The sequence below is a fragment of the Talpa europaea genome (assembly GCF_964194135.1).
Source record: "Talpa europaea genome assembly, chromosome: 3".
Taxonomy (NCBI): domain Eukaryota; kingdom Metazoa; phylum Chordata; class Mammalia; order Eulipotyphla; family Talpidae; genus Talpa; species Talpa europaea.
The window spans coordinates 56,131,032-56,154,805 of record NC_140069.1 but is presented as its reverse complement, the minus strand read 5'-3'; the positions used below and the strand labels follow the sequence as shown (position 1 = coordinate 56,154,805).

The following is a 23,774-nucleotide window of genomic DNA, read 5'->3' as shown; positions in this document are numbered from 1 at the left end:
GGACAGAAGAGGTACAGACACAAGAAAGGGTTCGCTTTAGATGCCAGAAGATGCAATGCCTGAAAAAATGATCAACACGAGAGGAAGGAAATAATGATTCAACAAAATTCTGAGTAAAGAAATGTTGTAAAGCATAGAAAGAGGAAGGGAATAGAACCCAAACCAGAGGTGGCTATCTTGGTAAAGCAGAAAGCAAAATCACCTCTACAGAAGAGTAAAAGATCCTAAAAGATGGCAAAGAATTTGAATGCCTACTACAAGGAGTATGTCACAGCACAGTGAGGACTTCACAGAGGTTTGAGTCAGATAAATTTAGTAGAGGTCTTTTTTCAACTATGTGAAGCCTAGTGGTGGAGAAAAGACTGCTAATCCTCCAGGATTGGTGCTAGCATATACAAGAAAAAAAAAAAAAGATACAAATATGGGTTATTCAAGAAGTGACCCCAGAATAGGTTTAAGACTCTGAGATTATATAATTCCTAAATTTAGAAAGAAGTGAACTTAACATTTGGAACTATATTCGATATGAACTCTCCCTACACTGTTAAAAATCAACAAGGTTGCCCTATTTGTTTCCTTGCTACTTTAACTAAATCAGGGATGCGAAAGGGACAATTCAAACAATACCATTCATAACTCCTTAAAAGTAGTTTCCCAACTGTATGGAGAATTATATCAATAAGCCTAAAAGGAAGATCTTGGTATGTTATCCATTTAGATAAAATTTGTATGCATGTATGATAAAAGGAAGGCAATTATCAAAGAAGCATTATAAGATGTGGTGAAAATCAGAGAATGGCGAAACAGTAAGTAATCCCTTGCAAAATATTTACTTCATTTTGCAAAATAGATTTATTCTAATTGCTTTTAAGGTGACTATTGTTAATAGCTGTGTTAACCATTAATTTGTATAAATGGGAATTTGGTGAAAAAAATCTCACATTCTTCCCTTGGAATATGAGGGAGTTGTCTAAAAGTGATTATTGTTATTTTGGTAACTGCCTTGGAGTAACTGTCCCACAAATATACCCTATATGAAATTAAAAAGCTAATCATCAAGCCAATGACTGGACTTCAGATTCCACCACAGGCAATGATATATTTTAAAAAATGGATTCCTTTACAGAAACCCACAGAGCCACTATGGAGTAGCTGTAATAGAATTGGTGGGCTGGATGTCACTTTAAATCATTTCAATTACTCTCATGGTCCTGGTGAGTCCTATGAGTCACTCTGAGCATCATTTTATCTCCTTCTCATACTGAAACATCATGATTCATTTCAATATTGATGCAAATAGCAAATAGAGGTCCCAAAGGCCTAGGTGAAGGTTCTGCAAACACAGCCAACTATTACTCTAGAAAAGATGATTAATTTTAGTAAAATGCATATCAGGACATTATGTGAGTTACCTTTTGATTTTTAAATAGATGATGTAACAATAATAGCAGACACACTTTTGAAAAAAGAAAGCTACAAAGTCACCAACTCTGTGATAAATGGGGGAAGGAGGATTAGAACATAAGAGAATAGAAACAGTAAAGATGAGTAAGGATTTACATGCAGAAGACAAAATGTAGATTCAAATAACAATGAGACAGATCACCTGAAGACCTTTATTAGCATCTGTCAGTTCATGAATTTCAAATATCATTTCTCTTGAAAAAAATCTGTTCAATAATCTTTTCACTTATTAAAACTGATTTTAAAAAACTCAGTGTTTTATTTTGCAATGGGTAGTAACTCTTGAGTTCTCACTGATCAAGACTAACTCCAACAAATAACTAATGAAAACAATCTTGGGCTCAGCTTTGAAGCAGGCTTCAAATGAACGGCAAAGCTCTGGTTCCTAACTTCAAGAAGTTCATATCTACTTAATATCTATTCCCATATTTATACAAGCAACTCCATGGTTACTTCAACAAATAACAGAGGAAGAGAATTTGACTTACTTTTTCATTATTAACTTGTGATACTAAGGTCTGCATCTCTGAGTTTCATAATAGTACTCTATATATGAAATGTGCATGTGATCCAAAAAAAAAAAATCCACAACCCAAATTATCTCTTGCTCGCTAGCTCGTTCTCTCTCACTCTCTCTCACACACACACCCCCCAACAAGTGATCAAATTAAGAATTGTTTCTGTATATATTTACTTTTGATAATTCCCCAAAGTTATTAATATCAAGGGAGGCAAGGACATACTTTGTTCAGTCTAGCCAGGTATAAGTAAAAAGACTAGAAAAATTGAAACAGAAAAAATGGTTTGCTTACATGTCTGGATACAAGGAGGAAACTTCTAAATAGAGAGAATCAAGTACTAGATGAAGAAGCAGGATTCCCCCCAGCATTTCCATTACGGTCAAGGCATGTGCATGATACCTAAGGCAGGATGCTGGCAGCTAGGCCATAGGGATTTAGTAAGATCAGAATAGAGACGACACTTCTCCAACTGACTTATGTCCCACCACTCATGTCCCAGGAAAAAACAGGGCCAAACAAAGCTACAGTGCAGGAAAGAAATCCCCAGAGTGCCACTTAGTCAGTTTTGTGCCAAACTCCAGAGAACCCATTGCCATGTCAATTGGACAAATGGCAGTGCAGCTGAAGAAGCAAAAGAGCAGCTCTGAGGAGACAACACAACATGTGAACAGGTGCCACAAAGCTCCTTCGGCTGTTCAAAACTAGAAAAGCAGAGTGAATATACTGCAACTTAAAATTCAGGAACTTACAAATAAATACTCAAACGTATAGCATACAATTTTGCCTTTTTATGCAAGTTTATAACCTTAAACAAGCTAAGAAAACACACTTATGAAACAGAAAATTACATAATAAATTCTTAGAAAATTAAGAATTATAACAAACATAAGTAAAACAAGTGAAATAATTTTTATCAACTTCAAAGTATTCTGTGAATACTTTTTATGAATTCTGTTTTGTAAACAACTTTCTTTCACCAAAACAGCCTTAGGCACAAGTTGAAGGAAGTCACAGAAGTCAGGGGTTCACAGCTACCTAGATTTTACCTTCATCAGAAACTCTCAAAAGGGTTAATTTAAGGGGATACTAAGTAAATGTAAAGTATCTCACATTATTTTTCACATACAAAAATAAGCATAATTAATTTCTGTACATAAAATGTTCATTAGTATCACAAAAAAAGATCCTGATGAAAAATTAAGATTTCAAACATTTTAACAACAAATTTAATTATCTACTTCTTGTAAACTGACCAAACATCTTCCAGTTAGTAACAATGAAGTATTAAGAAAAAGAATACTTTAAAAATAACATCTCTGACATTTAGCTAGGAGAACTGCATTGAGAGCGAGGCCTAAGAGTGCCTTTAAATTTAAACTAATAAATTTTAATATTTCACAGTACTCAAATTCAGTGTAGAAGACACAATAAAGATGGAAAAATTAGTATATATGTTTTAAGAACATCGTTAAATTATAGTAATTTCTTCCAGAATACGAACATTTCAAAATAAGGAGCTTTTACACTTGATCTTAGCCAAAAGGCAGAGAAGCAATCAAAATCAGGAGCTTTCACTATCAGAAACATTAACAGAGTAAAACATACCCCCAAATAATTAGGGAAAGACAAAGTAAAGTTTTAATAGCTATTTAAATTTCACATCACTGTCCAACACAAAATGTATACTTATTTCCAAAAGTACCTTTCAAATAATGCTTTTTAAAAAAATAAGATGAACAAACTGGACAGCTTTCTGTGATACCTGAAAATGGTGAATAGAGTGGGAGGCAGCTCAAGTCCTGTGTTCTGAGTTAGGACTTTTAATTTTAGGTAAGGGAACGAAATTTGTCATATTTCACTCTGGGGGAAAAAAAACAACACTTACTGGAAGCAATTTCATTAACTATAAATAAAGCATACTACTATTTGAGAAATAGATATGAATAGTTAAATGTTAAAAATGGAAACATTTTTTGAATTTTAATCTCTATGAAGAACCAAAAGTAAGTTTCACAGGAGCTCAAACAGATTTAGCATGAAACACTACTCCTTCATAGAGTAACAGGAAACACAGGTTTTTCAAGCTCTAAGATATTAGATTGAAGGAGAAAACGAACTCTCATTTTAAGATATGTCGGCTATATGTTTACTGATACAGTTGCTCTTGCCATTACTGAAGAAAACTCACTTTAAATGAATTGATTCAAAGATGTTTTTAAGGTTTTCTAATGGCAAAAATTTATTTTCCTAAAAAGAAGGACCACTTTAAAAATTTAATTTACAAAGCTAAAAATCATACCTATGACAAAGATGATAGCCAATTGATAAGGCAATACATGAAAAAATGGAAAAAGACTGCAATTTAGGATGAATAATTTTAATATGTACAACATTATTTAAGATACATATCCACATTTTCCCTCTGTGTAATATGCCTACTTTAAAAAAAATACAAATTACTTTCTCTGGATGTATATTTGGAAATAAAATTAAAAATAAATTTTGCTTTCATAAACATAATCTGATTACAGTAATTTCACTACCCTAAGGCAAAAACATGGGGTTATTTTCAAATTATTTTAAAAGCACCATTAATACAGAAGTTTACATTGAAATATGTAGTAACCTATCCAACAAACCAGTTAATCTAAACAAATTACAATAAAAAATATCAGTTTTAAGAACAATCATCTTACACATCAGTCATGTTAAAGGTCAGTAGAGAAGTATTTAATTTATGAGTCATGCTAAAAATATTTTATAATCCAGTCCATTATAATCATCTCAATTAATAGTGTGTTAGAAAGACAAGCATTAAGGGTTAATCACAAAACAATCTGCTATTATTACGTTTCTAACTTTAGGTCAGGAAATACATAAGTTAAAACAAAATACAGAAACCAATTATACCACCAAGAACATCATTGTCAATATATTTTGTAGACTACTACAAGAATGACGAATACCACTTTTTTTCACTAGACTTAGGGGGCCTGAGCAGGAGACAAGCTAGGAGCTGTACTAGAGGGAAAGACTGCATGGCTGCCTCTTACTGTAAGACCATAGCTGCCCCACTCACATCAAGGCCTGGGTGAAAAGGGGAAGAAAGAAAAGGAGGCTACTTCAGGTTTTCATAAGTCAATGACGTCAGTCCCTGAATCAAAGTTACTGGTTATGTAAATCCAAAATGACACAAGTCTTTCCCTGAACCCCTTCATTCTGTGACGTACCATCAACACCATCTGCAGTTTCGCTTTCTTCTTCTTCTTCTTCTAGCATTTCAAAAGGAGTCATTATATCATAGAGAAATGAGAGGAAACCATAAAACCAATCTGAACTTTCCTCTGCTAAAATATTAAGGACTTCCTCAAGAGAATCAATATTTTCATTACTGCCATCTTTGGTCAGGCCTACATAAGAATAAAGGAAGAGAGAAAGAGAAAATAAGGAGAGCAGTTAGGTGGAAAAAGGTGGTGAGAAAGAGTGAGCTCAAAAAGGAATATATCATGGACACAGAAGTTTATAGAAAAGGTATTTTGGAAAATAAAGAAACTGATCAAGATGTACAACTTAAAATCAACTCTCAATCATATGTATGAGAAGAAAGGACAATTTGTCCAATCCTCACCAGTCCTGTTAGCCTCTAAACGTGGTTTGCCTTTCGTTCAATAGAGAATCTGAAGTTGAAAAACTGACAAAAATCTATCAGCCAAAATTGACTGACTAACATCACTGGGAAAATTGAATGAAAGTATTTTCAGGGTTACAAAATAAGTAATTTTAACAACTTCTGGATCTGCTCATCAGATATTATCGAGAGTTGATTATATATATAAACATTTACACATGTCAATAAATTCTTGATTGAGAATTTCCTCAAATTTTCCCCTTAAGACCTGGAGTTAACAAGAAACTCTGGAATTAATATGACTGGCAGGATTAATGTTTATATCCTTTTTAAATGGGCATAAATGTAATCAAATAGTGTAACTCAGACAACTGACTTAAATTTTAACACTATGAAATGAAATGTGTTAGCTCTATAATGCCATAGTTACTAACTCATGACCCTACAATTCTGGTTAGTAGCAAGAGTCAACTATTAATAAGTCACACTGCTTACCAATATAGTATCTAATCAAGGTTGTTGCCAGTTATCTGAAAAAGGCATATTCCAAAGTTCTTTCCCCATCAGCCTATAAAATTAGCTTCTACTGCAAAGATCCCTGATGTCTGTGGATTCTAAGGATTGATCCTAAAACAGGTCACTATAATGAAAAGTAAACAGTGTATATATTTGTTTTTATCATTTTTTTTTTTTTCTGTTGAGAACTAGCTTTAGGTAGGAAAGGTCTCTTCTCTTTGCTATAGCCTACAAGCTTTATGTTGCAAGGTCCATAATTTGTAGTAAAGAAAAAAATAGGTTAGATGGTTCTGACTCTAAGAAATGTAAACATTCAAGATTCTAGAATTTTTCAGTTACAACCACCTAATTCAAAATTTCAGGCCTTGGAAACACAGAACATAACTATCAGCAATCAAGACTGGCAGGTAAGAGAAAATGTTAATAACACAAATATAAATATTAAAGATTACAGTCCATTTTGTTCACCTGATGTAGTAGGGGAGGGGAAGATACAAACTGCAGTTGGTATCTAAATTGTTTTTTAAGAAACCCAGAATATTTTTTCACTGAATTTAGCAGTTGATAAGTGCTATGAACAGAAATCTGTATTCCCACCCAAATCTCTGTAGGAATAGCATTGTCTCTTCCTGCCTTAAAACATGAGAGTTGTTTATTTACCATAAACATTTTTCTTTTTCTCCATTTTTCCATTATCAAACATAAAATATAAATTTACCACCCTTGAGTATGGCAAGCTACAGTGTACGGAAAATATGTATGTGTTTGAGCAAAACTATCCACCCAACTACGCAATCTTTCTGTGGTTCTGAAGACAAAAGCACTAATCCAAAGAGAAAAGGGGGCCTCCCTGGTGGCACAAGGGGTTAAGACGCAACCTATGAAGCTATCTGCAGCCACTGCAGCAAGAGTTCGATCGCCAGCCAGGAAGCTACCCACATGGTGTAGCAGACCTCCCCTAACCTGCCCACTGCTGCCCTCAGCAGTGTACTTCAGTCAATTCTGCCTGTTCTGTTCCCCACTCTGTCTCTGGTGAATCCTCTCACCCCCCACACCTCTGGCCTGTACCCCAGTTCTTGTGTGCATAAATAAATGAATCTTTAAAAAAAAAAAAAAGGGAGAGGGAAAAGGAAAATATTAGGGAATATAACTCCTTAATTAGGGAATATAACTCCTTAATCTACAAAAGTAGGCCTGAAAACCAACGAGCCTGGTATAATAATCCTGTGGCCAGACAAGGTTCATGTTTCTTATCTCTTCTGCTCACGCATGCATCCATCCAGTCTACAAGTAATTATCAAGACCCCAGGAATTGTTGACTAGCTTCCCATTGTGATCCAGACATACTAAATATGGTGCCAACTAGATGCTCATTATAGGACAAAGGTTGACCACATAATCCTTAGATGCTCATTATAGGACAAAGGTTGACCACATAATCCTTGACCACATATTCCTTTGTTCAAAACAAAGGAATATCCACCAACATCTCTAAGATGTTACTCTTGACAATTAGTCCTCAGATCATTTTCGTCTTGATTTTATTTTGGAAACTAGTTTCAACCAATATAGCTTTCAAAAGTCCAAACCAAAATCAATGATACTTTTATGTTCAATAATTTGGACACAAAAGCAGGATGTGATATAAATCAGAACAGACTACGAATATTTTCAAAGTATAAGGGCCAGGGCCGGAAATGAAACAATAAATTTAATGATGACCACTGATTTGATTTACCCACGAATTTCATTCTATTTCACAAGAAAAGCAAAAACCTTAAAAGAAATACAATCATGAATGTGTCCATTTACACAAATTTCTAAGACTTTAGATATATGCAGACTTAAGAATCCAAAAAAAAAAAGTACTTATGAAATAAATATCTAACCTATGAAAGTTCCACACATCTCAACTATTACTATATATACAAGGACAAGCTCTCCCCTGAATCTCAGACTTCCCATATTCGTTCCTCCATTTACAGACCCTTTGTCCCTAATCCAAAGACCCTATTCTTGAGCTGCCTCTCCAATGAGAATGGATCAGGGAAGTCTCTTTTGGGGTGGGGGGAGACACTCCTAAAACAATGCCCCTGTAACTTCTCCCGAATGTACAGAGTCTAAGAACGTCATTAGATTCTCTGTTTGCAACCACCGGTCAGTAAGAGAGGCAAAACTAAGCTACCTCATAAACTAGAAAAGGAATTTAGTCATAAAGTTCAATTACAGCTAAGGTTGTACTTCATGCAGAAAACTGAAAAACTTCTGAAATAAGATAGAAAACCTAAGAGAGCTAACAGTTCACTTTTGATTTCTTTCATGTTTACTACAGACACGAGTCAAATGTGTATGTATAATAGCAAAAGAGTTTATCTTAGCCTTTGTGCATTTACAGTCAAATAACCAAAGTGAAATCTGAGTTTAACCAAATTTGGCTCTATCTCCAAGTATACAGGCCTTATGAAAGGAAAACACTTTGACTTGCCCACATACTTATGCGTCTATTGGTAATAGTTCTAAGTTCCAATTTATCTCTTAATGGCTGCTTAAGAATTGTGAAAGGAATCAATTTCTGAAATCTAAAATATAATGCCATAAATCAAGTTAGTAATGTAAGTTTGCTCTAGAAATCATGTCCTAGAGAACAAACATTTTCATTTTTAATAGTGGAAATTTCCTATCACAACAAAATAAAGTAGATGAGAAGTAATACTACCTTCAAAATGAGAGCTAACATGAAGTTTTTGTTAACACAAAAAGCTTTACTATTCAGAATCCATCATTTAAAGTAACTGAATAAAGTTAAAAAAAACATAATTTGATGCGAGGAAATTAGCATCATTCTGATGTTATAATCTATGTAAATTTCTTTTGCATGCCTAGGATTTTTGCCTTTTGAGGATTTACTGTATTTTTAAAAACTCAAATTTAGATACATAATAAAAGAATTACATAAAAAATTCCATTATGGTTAAGGTAGAAAAGAAATTTCATGAACTTAGTAAACACGTACTGTTAAGTAGCAAACATAATTCCCACTTAGCAGTAATACGAAAACATAAGTTATAGTCAAAATTAAAAAGTTGTATTACATTTAATCACAACAAAAACCCTTTTCTCGTATTTAGAACTTACTGTTTTATAATCAGTTAAGACTAACCTGCTGAAAACAGTTTTATTGGTCACAGATGTGTTATCCTCTCATTATTTTATGTCCATAAAATGTATACAGAATTGTATGGAAGGAAGAATTTCTTTGTGTCATTAATTTTTTAAGTTTAGCATATAAAAACCATGCTTGAATTATTATATTTCTAAAGACTTTGGTATAAAACATTTTAATACATATTAAGCCAATACTAAAGCAAAGGAAATGTGTTGTTTAATAAATTGAAGTACTTACCGCACACTAGGCCAGATTATATAAAATTTTGCATATTAAATTTAGCATCTCCTTTCTAGTAAAACATTTTAAAACAAATGAGGGAATATCACATCTTTATTTATTGTAAGATACATCTTAATGATAAAAACAAGTATTTGGTGATTAAAAAGGGTCCACTACTTCCAAAATAAAGAAACCTCGCCAAAGATTAACAGTTCATATTTTAATGTTACCTTAAATAAACACACAGGACATCTTAAGATGTTTGCTATCACTATTTTATCTCAAAATGACATTATGTAAGTCTTTAGAAAGTTACATTTTTCAGATGTAAGTAAATTATGTTAAATTTTGCTGTAATTATTACATTTGAAAAACAGATTAGGACATATCTTTATGTTATAATGTTAAATTGAGGATATGGAGTACTTTAAATCTGAAAACACACATGAAATTATGTTTATTAAAATTATGTGCTAGAAAAACACACTTATTCACTTATAAAAGCAAATTGAAATATGAAAGCCTATGGAAAAACAATAAACTATTATCTCAAGAATAAAACATGATTTAAGTGGGAAATATCTCCCATAAAGGATATACAATATAGATATTTTTAAAACAAGTAAAGGCAAATACATTCTTTTACTTCCATCATTCTGCAACAAAAAACAAAATGTGTACTTGCCTAATAATACTTTGGCATCATCCACATCAAAATCTCCATCACCATCAGCATCATAAACGCCAAGTTTTCCTATAAGAGGAAAAGAAAGATGGATATGGGAACAAAATGGAAAATACATTTAATAAGGTATCATTACTTACTGCAGTTCTGCACATCATTCAAAAATATAATAAAGTGCAATTGTTTGCTTTTTTAATCCTGAAAAACAGTGCTCAATAAATATCTTACCTAAAAGTGATGGGCAATTCACTATTAAAATCTGGAAATGTTCACCTAACAAATCTAAGGAAAAAAACTGACATACTACTTTCCTTAAAGGTTTATTTAACAACACCTTGCTTTAATAATTTCAGAATAAATGTTTTCCTAGTACTGCTAAAGATATTTTTGGTAAGATTGTCAACATATGTAAGAAACATTATTGATTTATTTCTAACAGTTACATGACATTTATTGTTTCTCAAGTATGAAAGTTCTTTATACCATCAATGTTCAAAACAAAGGAATATCCACCAAATATCAACATTAATATAAATAATTTACATCAAGTGGGAATACTTAAAAATAAGAGTGATATTAATTCTATATTGTAGCATGATTTACAATAGAAACTTAATGAATCAACCTCAAAAAAAAAATGTCTTGGAAATAAAGTACACAAAACTGATATCCTGAAATTACAAAGAGAAACTTACTTATTCTACTTGAAAACTTAATAAGAACTGCCCACCTATTACTGAGAAAACAAGATTTAAAACAGATAAGCTGAGGAGATAATCCTACCACATCCTTTCTTTTCAAGAATTGTGAATATGTATCTTAAAGCTTGAATGCTTTAACATCAGGGAACACTGCTATGTTTAGCATTTCAAATAAGTCAAGTACATTAAAGTCCCTAAAATCTATATGTTTATAATTCACCATTTGAAAATGACTTTGAAAAAAATTCGGAACATACAGCCATATTTTAAACAATCACAAACATAGAGTTAGTACTACAAAACAAATTAGCAGCACTATTACCATTTATTTAAAAAAATGAAAATTAAAACAATGTATAAGAATAGGCAGAATTTTTGGAGTAGTGAAGCCATGATAACCAATCTTAGCCTTTCCCTTGTTCAACTCAGAAAATGGCTAACTTAGTATATGGAAGTCTGGCTTAGAAAATGCAGACATGATAATAACAACAGATAAGGAAGTTATGATTTCTATTGCTATGAAAACCACTGATCTGCAGGTAGAGGCTACCTACAGAAGAGAGCTCTGGTGATGTTAAAAATACAGAAAGTATTATACTTTCTGATAAACTTAAAAGGGAAAATTGGTCCTACCACTTATATTCTCTGATGCAGGTGATAATTAGCTTAGAAACTAATACAAGTAGACTTGAAAGGCATTTCCAACAGCCTACCTTGAAGTACCTCTGATAAGTTATAACGGAAGTCCTTTGCTTTGGCTGCATGCATGTAAAAACATGAAAATTGTTACTCGAACTTAAACATACAGAAATTTTAAATTTCTTCTTTTGTTTAACAGATGTTCTCTAGGAACATATCACTAAGACTCAGAAGTTCATCTCCAAACTAAAATTCTTCCTCTTCCAGTCTATGGATCTGTCCAGAGATACTTTCTTAAAGTAATTAAAAACTTCAATGAAGAGGGATTACACATATGTTTATTTTGTTATTATTTACTACCCCCCACAAACACACACCTCCCAATCCAGCAACACAGCTATAATTTAACAAATTGCCAGAGGTTTTATGGAAGGGAAGAGTTTTCTATGCAACAGTACACATAGGGACCTGTGCATTTTTTCTACTAACAGGGTCCCCATCTTTCACTATATTATTAAAAAAGAAGGACATTTATTCCCAACAGGCAAAAGTAGAAGCAAGCTAAATGTTCATCAATGATGAAGAGATAAGCAAAACGGGTGTATCCATAAATGGAATTTAGTAATAAGATGGATACATAATTAAACATTGAAAACATTATACTAACTACAAAAAGAGACAAAAGGCCACATATTATGATTCCATTTATATGAAATGCCCAGAACAAGCAAAACCATAAACACAGGAAATATATTAGTGTTTACCAGAAAAGGGAAAGGGGGGGAAGATAAGGTATGGAGGTGAGGGTGATGGACATATTCTAGAACTGACTGATGAGTACAGCTCAAATGAACATACTTAAAGCTATTAAATTCTGGGCCTCCTGGCCGGTGGAGCAATGGGTTGAGCACCCTGCTGTGAAGCTGTCCACAGCCTCTGCAGTGTGTGTTTGATTTCCAGCCGGCCAGAAAGAAACCCACATTGCACGGCAGACCTCTCCTGCCTCACCCGCTGCTCTTCTCAGCAGTGTCTTCGGTCCATCTACCTGTTCTGCTCCCCACTCTGTCTCTGGTGAATTCTCTCACCCTCCCATGCCTTTTACTGTACCCCAATACTTGTATAAATAAATAAATCTTTAAAAAAAATACTAGATTCTACATTTTCATATATTTACAATATTGAATTCCACATCAACATTTTTTTTTTAAGATTTATTTATTTATACAAGCATTAGGTACAGTTAGAAGCGTGGGAGGGTGAGAGAATTCACCAGAGCCAGAGCAGGGAGCAGAACAGGCAGACTGACGAAATACACTGCTGAGGGGAGCAGCTGGCAGCAGAAGAGGTCTGCGCGCCATGTGGGACCCTTGCCGACCACCAGGGATCAAACCGGCGCTGCAGAGGCTGCAGGCACCTCTGCAGCCCAGCGCTTAACCGCTGTGCCACCAGGGAGGCCCCCACATCAACTTTTTAAAAAGACTTTTGGCAAGGTAGGAAATAAGTGTTATGACTGAAAAACAGTAAAAAACCATTAATGCAAAAAATCATGAAAAATTACAGTGATTATAAAGAGAAAAAATAAAAAAATATATAAAGGATAGCTATCACAAGTACCATAGTAAGTTCCTTAGAGGAGCACACAGACACACACACATAGACACAGGAGGACATGATTTGAAAACACTTTAAGACAGGGTCTTCTGAATAATGTGTTTATGATTCATTGATTCCCTGAATAATCTCAATGGCTCATGATCATTAATTTTAAAATTCATAATACAACAAAATGCAACAGATATTATAGAGTACTGCATGTAGTGAGAGAAGGCATTATTTGTTTAAACTTCTCTATGCGATATATATATAGTATAAAGCCTTTTTTTCTATTACAGGTCATGTTCAAGGTAGCCCTGAACATCTCTTTTTGTTCCCACCCTACTGAGAACCATTGAAACACCAAAAAATATCAGTAGTACTAAGAAGATAATGGTAAAATCTTTGAATTACTAAGGGCTTTTACTCACCCTCTTACATATGCACATGAGAAATGATACCAATATTCTTACCTAAAACTTCCTCATAATCAACAAGATCAAACCAAACAACAGCTACCGATGTCCAGACTCCCAGCAATGCAATGACCATAAACCATGTGAAGAATGAACTTCCAGAAAGGCCTCCTTTCCTCCCATTCTTGTGTCCTCCATGCTTTGTGTCTGTTTAAAAATAAAACATACAAAGCTATTACATAAGAAAATGCTGTACTGAATATTTTTTGTTGAATTATTTCTCCAGCAATTAACTTGAAAATATTTATAATGGTAGATGATTCAGAGAAGAATTTTCACTTAAATTCTGACAACATATTACACAAAATAAAAATTATGAAAAAAGACAGGATTCTGCTTAGGCTCAACACCATTTATATAATGTGATGAGAGAAACTACTGATTTTTTTTTAAGTTTTATATTATATATATAATATGTACATATATACTACATATTATATATACTGTATGTACTATATATTGTACATGATAAAAAATCACACTACATATTGAAACTATTGATGGGTTAATGATTTTTTAAAGTTTGATATATATAACACATACATATACACAATACAGATAAATATTATATATTCCTTCCTGCTAAGTTCTTCATCCAAACTACTTAAGCTTCACCTCCTTCAAAGCTTAGAAGACAGCAACAACTTAAAGAAATCATAAAGAAATGTAGCCAATACTTTTCTTTGTTCCACTTAGTTTCTATAGACTCTAAAACACTCTTTTATTTTTATTTTTATTTTTTTTTAAATAATAAATTTTATTTTTATATTCCCCATACAATTGCAAATGCCCCATTCTGACCCCAATCCCTCCCCTCCTGGCCCCCACCCCCCAAAAAGTGTCTCTGGTTCATAGTTTTTTGTTGATTTTGATTTTCACTTTCTTATAGTTATTCATTTTCCTGGTCCCTTATTTAAGTTTTCTAGATTCCTGCTATGAGTGAGACCATCCTGTATTTTTCCTTTTTCTTTTTGGCTTATTTCGCTGAGCATGATCCCATTCAGCGCCATCCATGTTGCTGCAAATTGCATGTGTTTATCTTTTTTGATTGCTGAGTAATATTCCATGGTATATATGTACCACATCTTCTTGATCCAGTCATCTATTTTTGGGCATTTGGGTTGTTTCCAAAGCTTAGCTATTGTAAATAGTGCTGCTATAAACATAGGGGTGCAGGTGCTCTTTGGAATTGATGTTTCTGTGTCCTTTGGGTAAATACCTAGGAGTGGAATTGCTGGATCATATGGAAGCTCTATGTTTAGTAGGTCAAGAAATCTCCACACAGCTCTCCATAGTGGGTGGACCAGTTTGCACTCCCACCAACAGTGTAGAAGAGTTCCTTTTTCTCCACAACCTCGCCAACATTTGTTGTTGCTAGTTTTTTTAATATGTGCCATTCTCACTGGTAAAACACTCTTTTAAATGCCATAGAAAAATATCTCCCAAAAACCCACTCTATGTTCTTAGGTAGAGAGAGAAAGAAGAAACTATTTATAGAAAATAAGAGGTCAGGGAAGAAGAGAAACAAAACAGTGAGCAATTCAGTCCTGCTCCTTCATAATTGGTGTCAGTGGAAAAAAAATAGCTTTCTAAATTGCTGTCCACCAAATGCATCACCCATCACATTTGATATAATTAATATCACTTCTTTTAAAAATAAAGATTAAATGATTCACCCAAAGTCACCAGCCCAGTTTGGGAAATTTGAGGAAGTAAACCCTGACTTCTATGGTCCAGAGTTCCTTGTTCCATAAGTGAGCAAAATTATCTAATTCCAAATCTGCTTTCTGACTACCACATAAAGCTCTAATTATACAATACTGGTAGTTTCCCAGTGGGTAAAATCAAATATAATGTTAATATTGTTGGAACAAAAAGAAAAAAATGAAAGGAATTATTCTTGTGGAAAAAATACACACACACAGACATACACACACACACAGACACACACACACCTTTTTAAACCAACCATTCTTATCAACTTTTTAAAAGGGGCTATAAAATTAAATCAGGGTCTCCCCGGTGGTGCAGCGGCGGGTTGAGCGCAGCGCTGTGGAGCTGTCTGCATCCTCTGCAGCACTGGTTCCATTTTCGGCTGGCCAGGGAGAAACCCACTGGCACTGCAGACCTCTCCTCCCTTGCCCACTGCTCCCCTCAGCAGTGTGTTTTGGTCAGTATGCCTGTTCTGCTTCCCACTCTGTCTCTGGTGAATTCTCTCACCCTCCCGTGCCTCTGGCCTGTATCTCAGTACTCGTATAAATAAATAAATCTTTAAAAAAATAATAAAATTAAATCATCCTGAGGAGGGGGGAATATATACAAACATATATATATATATCCATATTTATAATTCTTACATAGATAAACTATATTTAGATTTCTAAAATTGATATGACTAAATAATTAGTGATTGTGATGACTAGTCAACAGTTCCATATTTAGTCTTAATGAAAAAGTCAATTCCCTTTTCTAATGTTCTAAAAATATTAATCGCCCCATCAAAAAAGGAAAAAACTTATATTCATATGGTAAATTCACAAAATAATACTAAGCAAATAACATATGATCATCCAATTTGTTTCTAACGCGATCTACTAAATGTCTCCGAAGATCTAGCTATATAAATAAATAAGGGGTGTGTGCATATATATGTATTTTTTTAAAGGTTCCTGATTTTTTTTTAAAGATTCATTTATTTATGCATACAAACACTGGGGTACAGGCCAGAGGCGTAGGGGGTGAGAGGATTCACCAGAGACAGAGTGGGAAACAGAACAGGCAGAATGACCGAAGTACACTGCTGAGGGGAGCAGAGAGCGAGTCAGGAAAGGTCTGCTGCACCATGTGGGTAGCTCCCTGGCCAGCTGGGAATCCAACTCGAGCTGCAAAGGCAGCAGACAGCGTCACAGGTTGCATCTTAACCCACTGCGCCACCAGGGAGGACCTATAATTTATATATTTAAAAATAAACACTCTTCCTGGGCCTAAATCACACTACTTTTATAAACTTGGATAGCTACTTGTAAAAACCACCAATTATAATAAAAATAATGCACTCAAGAATATCCATTTACTTCCAAATTGCTGATGACTAAGAATTTTTCTTCCATGACTCCTACTTAGGCAGCCTCTAAGAATCATATTTAAAATGTGTATTTAAAATGAGGGATAAAATTGCAGGAAAACTAGGTTCTCGTCTTATCTCCTCTTGGACATTGTCTAACTGACACCAGTCTCCTATATTTTTCTTTTGAACCAGAAAACAGTAAGGTTAAATACAGTTTACTTTTTATTCATTTAACATATTTGTCCTGCATGTATGTGCAAACAGGACACAATTTTTATTCAATAATTAAGTATTCAAAATGTGTACATCTCTGAAACTATATTCAAGATGATTCTAGTTAAAATAAAGAACTAACAAAATAATTTAAATTCACGGTTCAATCCTTTCTCCATTTTTCTCTTTCTTAAAGTAGAAATTGAGGAAAATGCTGAGTTTCTCAAAAGGAAAGAATCATTCATCCACATTAATTCAGCAATACTCACCTCAGTTACTAATCTGAAACATCAAATATAATACATATACCAACACAGAGGCAAGAGATCGGGAGTAGGAGGAGAAAGCCAAACAAATAAAGACTACACCTTTAACTAGAATCTATTTACATTTATTTTTAGACATGTTTCAAACAACTGCAATCAAATTTCCTAACTCACTGCACAAAACTAAAGAATAGATGTTAAAAACAATCTCATCTAAAGGATTTAAAGCAACAAATGCTGATAGAGGGGAGGTCTATAAAAGGCAAGAATGGGGCAGCAAGAGTTGACACAGAACTTGGGAAGAGTAGGCCATTTATGGTTGATGATTGTAGGCAAACCCTGACCAGTCCTTAAAATAAACTCTAGTACAAAGCAATGACTGCTATTCATATTGATTCTGTCACTGAAATATTATTTTAATCTGTTTGAGAATGCAAGAAATGTATACTAAATCTTAGGAAGATTTTTATTCAAAATATTTTTATTAAAGATTTATCATTTAAAAAGGTAAATGTCAGAAAACAGTAAATGTTAGATTATTAAATCATTAACACTTTCTCCATCCCTTTATAATGTCAAATAAACAATGTGTTACACTAATATATCAATCTTATTACTGTTAATAGCTACTAATTCCATAAGGGAACAAAACAGTAAATTACAAAAAGAAGTCATTCCTAAGACTTTTTTTTTTTAAGGAGAAGGTTTCTTATCAACACCAAATAACACTTTTGATGTATCACTTTCATAAATTTGGTATCTGCCCAATTAAATTCAAAAAGAACATAGTAAGATAAACCCTTCATGAGGGTTTAAAACTCCATAAACAAAGCAGTACTTTGTTCCAAAGGTATTCTGGAAGAATCCAGTAGTTGTCCTCATTTTCTAAGATCAGAATAAATCCAGATACTTCATTTCATTTTTTGGCTCCATATTTGACATCTGGACCCCAAGGACTGGTCAAAAAGACCTTTTTAAATAGGGTTAAGAATATGGGGGGGGAAAAAAACAAGCTGGCAAAACACAACAAAAAATAACTCTCATACTGCAAAAAAAAATATGGTGGTTACCAGAGTGGAAGTGGTGGAGTACAGGGCCAACACTGGAGCTCCGGTGGTGGGCAAGTGAAGGATATACCCACAGGCAGGTGTGAAGTTTTACTTTCAAAATCAGTTTCCTAAATGAATAGTACCTCAATAAAATTTGATTAAGGCAAAAAAGAAAATGTAAGAACTATGTCACTCATTTTTTCCACTGACCCATCAAATGCACATGACCTCCAAATCAGAAAACATTGTTCTTACATGCCACCAAACACAGAAAATTACCATGGTGAGAAATGGAATGTGCCTCTCTCCAAAATGACTGGGCTAGGGACAGCAGGTATTTATTTATATGAGGAAAGGGAAAATAGAAGATACCCCAGCACCTGAACAGCAGTCAGATGACCTAACTAGACTACTACTGAGTTATAAATCAACCATGTATGAGTTTTCCCTGTGGGAAAAAAACAACTATTTAAAGTAAGTCAGAAGGAGTTGATTTTACCTCACTCTGGAGATCATGGGATCTACGGAGAAGGGGAGAAATGTCCTCTGCAAGCACTAGAAGTAGATACATGCCTCTTATTTTTCCTCTTGGCCACATGGGGCACTTAATCAGAATAGTCAAGTGACCCATTCCAACCAATTACTCAACAGTGTTCAAGTAGAGAGACTCATATTCTGTATACTAATAATAGAATCCTTCCAGTCCCTACTGAGGCAGCTCAAAGTTGGAAGCTGTTTAATACACCTATTTTTTTTTTCTTAAACAAGTGTTCTACTTAATGAGTCAATGCAATGAGCTTTCATGTAAATGAAAAGATAATCTAAATGTATAAAGTAAAGCAAAAACAAACACAAAAATATAAATTCAACACATTATTAAAGAACAGTAGAAAGTTTTGATTTAAAAAAACAAAAGCCTAGTGTCCAGTGCATTTATCACATGCTTCACAAAAATTAGGGCAGTTTCCACATATGGTAAGTCTTTGCTTGAACCGATTAAGGGTGCTCATTTATACAAGACAGACTTATATATCCCTTAAACTTCCTATAATTTTACATGGTATCTGGATACACAAAATTCTTTGAATTCACTTTAATTTACTTATACGATTAAGAGAGACTTCTTGAACATTTTTCTGAAAATCTGTAAAACATGGTGTCTAGTAGTACAATATACGAAAAGATATTCTAAGCCAAGACACTAAAACATTCCAAATAAAAGCAGATTATTCCATGAAAAATTAAACTACTATGAAAAGTAGGTATCTCCAGGAGTTAGTTCAAAATAGAAAATGCAGAAGATGTAGTCAAAGCACTTAGGCAAAAACAGTTTAAAAGAACACAACTAAAAATAAAGCTAAAATTGATCAGCTAGATCTCAACCCACTTTAAACCCAAACAATAAAAATATACCTCTACCTTCAATCATTTTGATTTCTTCACTCCATGAATAATATATGTTGAAGAAAAAAAGTCAAAGCCCTCTCAGCAGGTATCGGGCACGCCACATGCCCTTCCCTACTAGAGCGTTAGATTGGCTGTGGCTATCTCCGCAAGGTCTCTAGATCTGAAATAGGACCTGACTGCAAACTCTGCTCAGCAGTTATTTTTAGGGCCCTCTTCCTCATGGCCAAAAACTGCTAATCACTCAGGCTGAATGCACTCCTAACAATCCAACAACAGCCTTTTTCCCACTCATGGGATTCCTTTCCCAGTTAGTCCCATCTCCCAGCTCCAATCCCATCTACTCTCAAAATCAAGCATATTTTGAAACAGAAAAAAAAAAAAAGAAACAGAACAAATTGTGCTGCCAGTTTTATTTTCTTGGAATCAGTCTTCAATGGTTTAGCCTAAGTACCAAATCATTCAAAAATGAAACAAGTCATGCTATAAAATGTGGCCCCATGCCCAGAAACAGCTTGATTTGGCCCTTCAGAATCTAATCAAATGCCTCCATGAAAAGATCATTACTTAGTTTGTTTGAATGAAACAGAACCCTAAATAGCAAATTAATTATTGTTCTAGAGTTCTGATACATTGGCATTATCAACCCAAGTCTAATTCTTTTCACAGCAAAAGTAAAGCAACAATAACAAAAAAAAAGTCTTTCTAGAGAAGGCTGGGGAGGAAGGATGGAGGGAAGGAAGAGAGGAAGAGCAGAGGAGGAGAGGAACAGAAGAAGTAAGGCTGGAAGGAGCATCCTCCTTAGTAAGCCTAGACAGCACTATCTCAGGGAATCAGAAAGAGAAGCGTTCCTTTTTTTTCATACTTTCCTCAACCCCATCTCCAAATATCCTGTACTAAGAAATAAAATCAGTCCAATGTTTGTACAATTTGTTCACTGATTTAAGACTAGCAGTATTCGTCAGAGCTCTGTCAAGTCTGGTAAATTAATGTAGCACAAATAGTATCCAGAGAGAGCAGCAACCTTTCAGGAGTTGTTGATAAGCAATTTTTTTTTTCCACTCAAAGGGAACACTTGATGTACACATTAAAACATGAAATGTTCTGAAAAGGAGCGACCAACCTGCTGTACCTGTTTAATATTTGACAGCCTAGAGCTGGGACAAAGTGAGCAAGGTTTTGGGGCCAACTAAATAAGTATTAGGTGCCCTCTGACCATGAGTTAGTCCCCCACTCCCAAATTTATTTCCTCAAGGGACTATCCCACTCAAGATAATGCTTGTTAAAATGTTAAATGATCATGAATCATTGTTGGCAAGAGTTTAAGATAGATATTATCATACAAATGAATTAAATATTTTGCAATTTTTCTTTTGTTTTTCTTCTTTTTATGTTTTTCTTTTTTTGAAGAAGAATGACAGTGTCAGAGACTCTTCTTAGAACCACTGGAAATCAAGCCACTACACAAGTATGGCAGGCAGTCCATTTCAGACTTTAGAGACCTGGATTCAACTCCCAGCTTCTTCATTAACTTTGATATGGGGAAAGTCATCAAATTTCCAGGGCTTTATTTCCTTGCCTATAAAATTTGTCTTGGCATGAATTAAGCATGCAAAGATTTGCTCAAGTCATCCATGCTACTCATTTTTACAGTCAAGTATCCTCATCTCCAATTTAGTTCTTTTTAGGATCCTAGTCAGCCACCAAGTCTTCCAGAGCTGCGAAGCATTCTTCTCTCCATTTATGGAGCTGTTCAAGGCCAGCTGCATTCTGAATTACAGATCTGTGGCCAAACAGTATACCAAGACAAAAATCACTACTATTAAATTTGTGTATACCTCACCCCTGAGGCTTCTTCAACACTGCTCCAATTATTCCTCCTCAGCAAATCTTAAGCAAATATATTCATAAATCCTATCGTTAACCCTTTTCATTGTCTTTTACAAAAGTTTTACAGTTACTTCAATAAATGTCTTCCTTCCTCAGTTTCATAGTAACAGTAAATCTGGTATTCTAGGTAAGGTGATCAGGATAAGCCTCTCTGAAATAATATTCATCTATCACAACATTTTTCAGCAAAAAAGAAATTTGAATTCCAAATAACTGTAGCTTAAAATAACTCATTTTTATGAGGGGAAAGTTTACACAAAGTTTACTACTATGTTTAATTTACATATAGAAAATACGTTTTTAAAAACCATAGAAAAATAAAAAAATAAAATAAAAACCATAGGAAAGACAAATGAAGTCATATTAAATTGACTATTCCTTGTAAAAATTGTTCAGACTAACAGCAACTGCTATGTTCAAGCAAAGACCAAACTTATAACACGTGCTTTGAGGCTAATATTAACACCCTGACACCACTGGAGACCAAGAGCCAAGACACTATGTTCACTGATTCTGGGGCTCTACATTCCTCCAAAATCTACCAGGTGAAAATCCGTCAGACCTTTCATTGGTCAGCACAGAACATTACCTTTCCCTTACCCAATTGCCTATTGCTTAAAGCAGCCTTCTCAAACTTAGAGGACTTCAGAATCACCTAACAGGCTTGTCAAAACAGATATCTGGGTCCACTCCCAGAATTTGCATTTCTAACAAGTACCCAAGTAATCTGATGCTACCAATCTAGGGAACCAAATAAAAAGAATCACTGCACTACTATATTAATCAGCCTTAATTCTTAGGGTCTAGAAGAGGGAGGAAAGGAGGTCTTGCTTTTAAAATTTTCAGATCATCAGTTCATTACCTCCTTGGAAAAAAAAAAAAAAAAAACCCAAAGCAACAGAATACACATTCTTCTCAAACACATATAGAATATTCTCAAAACACATTAGCCCACAAAATAAGTCTTAGTAAACTTAAGAGTGAAATCTTATCAAGCATCTTTTCTGACCACAGTTGTATGAAATTAGAAATTAAAAATCCATTACAAGAAGAAAACTGAAAAATTCACAATTAAGAGATTAAACAACATGCTACTGAATAGTCATTGGAGCAAAGAAGAAATTAAAAGAAAGAAAAAATAACCTCACTAGTGAAACACGGAAACATAACATCCCAAAACTTATAGGATAAACTCAAAGCAGTTCTAAAATGAAGTTCTTGGTGATACCTACCTACCATAGGCAATAATGAAAAGCTCAAATAAACCACCTAACTTTGCAACTTAAAGAATGAGAAAAAGAATGACAGAGCCCAAAATTAGAAGGAAGGAACTAAAGATTAGCATGGAAATACATGGAATAAAGACTAAAAAGAAAATAAAAAGAGATGAACAAGATGTAGAGCTGGTCCTTCTAAAAGATAAACAAAACTGACACATCTTAAGAGCTACACTCACCAAGGGAAAAAAAAAGAGATGACTCAAAATCAGAAATGAAAGAGGAGACGTAATACAAGATCATAAAAGACTACTATGAACAATTATACAGCAACAAACTGGAACGTGGAAGAAATAGATAAATTTCTAGAAACGTATAATCTACCAAACTTGGTAACAAAAAAATCAAAAATCTGAACAGATCCACTCCTAGTAAGGAGATTAAATCAATAATCAAAATCTTTCTAACAAACTAAAGTCCTGGATCAGAAAGTTTCACTGAAGAATTCTACCATTCAAGGAAGACACATTCAATCTTCCTCAAAATCTCCCCCTCTCACAAAACACACAAAACGAGGAAGTGGCACATCAAAATTCAGTTCACAAGGCCAACATTATCCTGATACCAAAAGCAGACAAGAACACTATCACAAGAAAAGAAAATCGCAGGCCAAATCACTGATGTACTTAGATGCTAATTCAATATAGTATTGAAATCCTAACCACAACAATAAGACAAAAAGAAATAAAGGGCCTCCAAATTGGAGAGAAAGAAGCACTATTTGCAGATGACAAGACATTTTGCATACATGTATACACAGATATGTAAAACCAAAAGATTTCACCAAAAACAGAAGTTATAACAAATTCAGTAAAGTTGAAGGACACAAAATACACAAAAACCTGTTGTTTATATACACTAGAAACAAACTAGCAAAAACAAATTAAGAAAGTACACTTACAATTGCACCAAAAAGGAGTAAAATAGGAATAAATTTAATCAAGGAGGTGAAAGACCTATACAGTGAAAACTGTAAGACATTGATGAAAGAAATCAA

General features: G+C 34.0%; 1 protein-coding gene across 5 annotated transcripts in view; it reads right to left on the bottom strand.

Moving 5' to 3' along the window:
- ASPH (aspartate beta-hydroxylase) overlaps window positions 1-23,774 on the bottom strand; it is a gene marked incomplete at its 3' end in the record, with an annotated part of 195,793 nt that overhangs the window by 156,133 nt on the left and 15,886 nt on the right. For 4 of the 5 annotated variants that reach the window (XM_084230766.1, XM_084230767.1, XM_084230768.1 and 1 more), the window contains exons 2-3: window positions 13,609-13,758; window positions 10,203-10,271 (exon numbers count right to left, since the gene is read on the bottom strand). In XM_084230766.1, the coding sequence (XP_084086892.1) occupies window positions 10,203-10,271; window positions 13,609-13,758 (219 nt within the window). Of the gene's footprint in view, window positions 1-5,150; window positions 5,396-10,202; window positions 10,272-11,616; window positions 11,662-13,608; window positions 13,759-23,774 lie in introns of those variants that run through there. The other variant, XM_084230770.1, reaches the window with a different exon arrangement.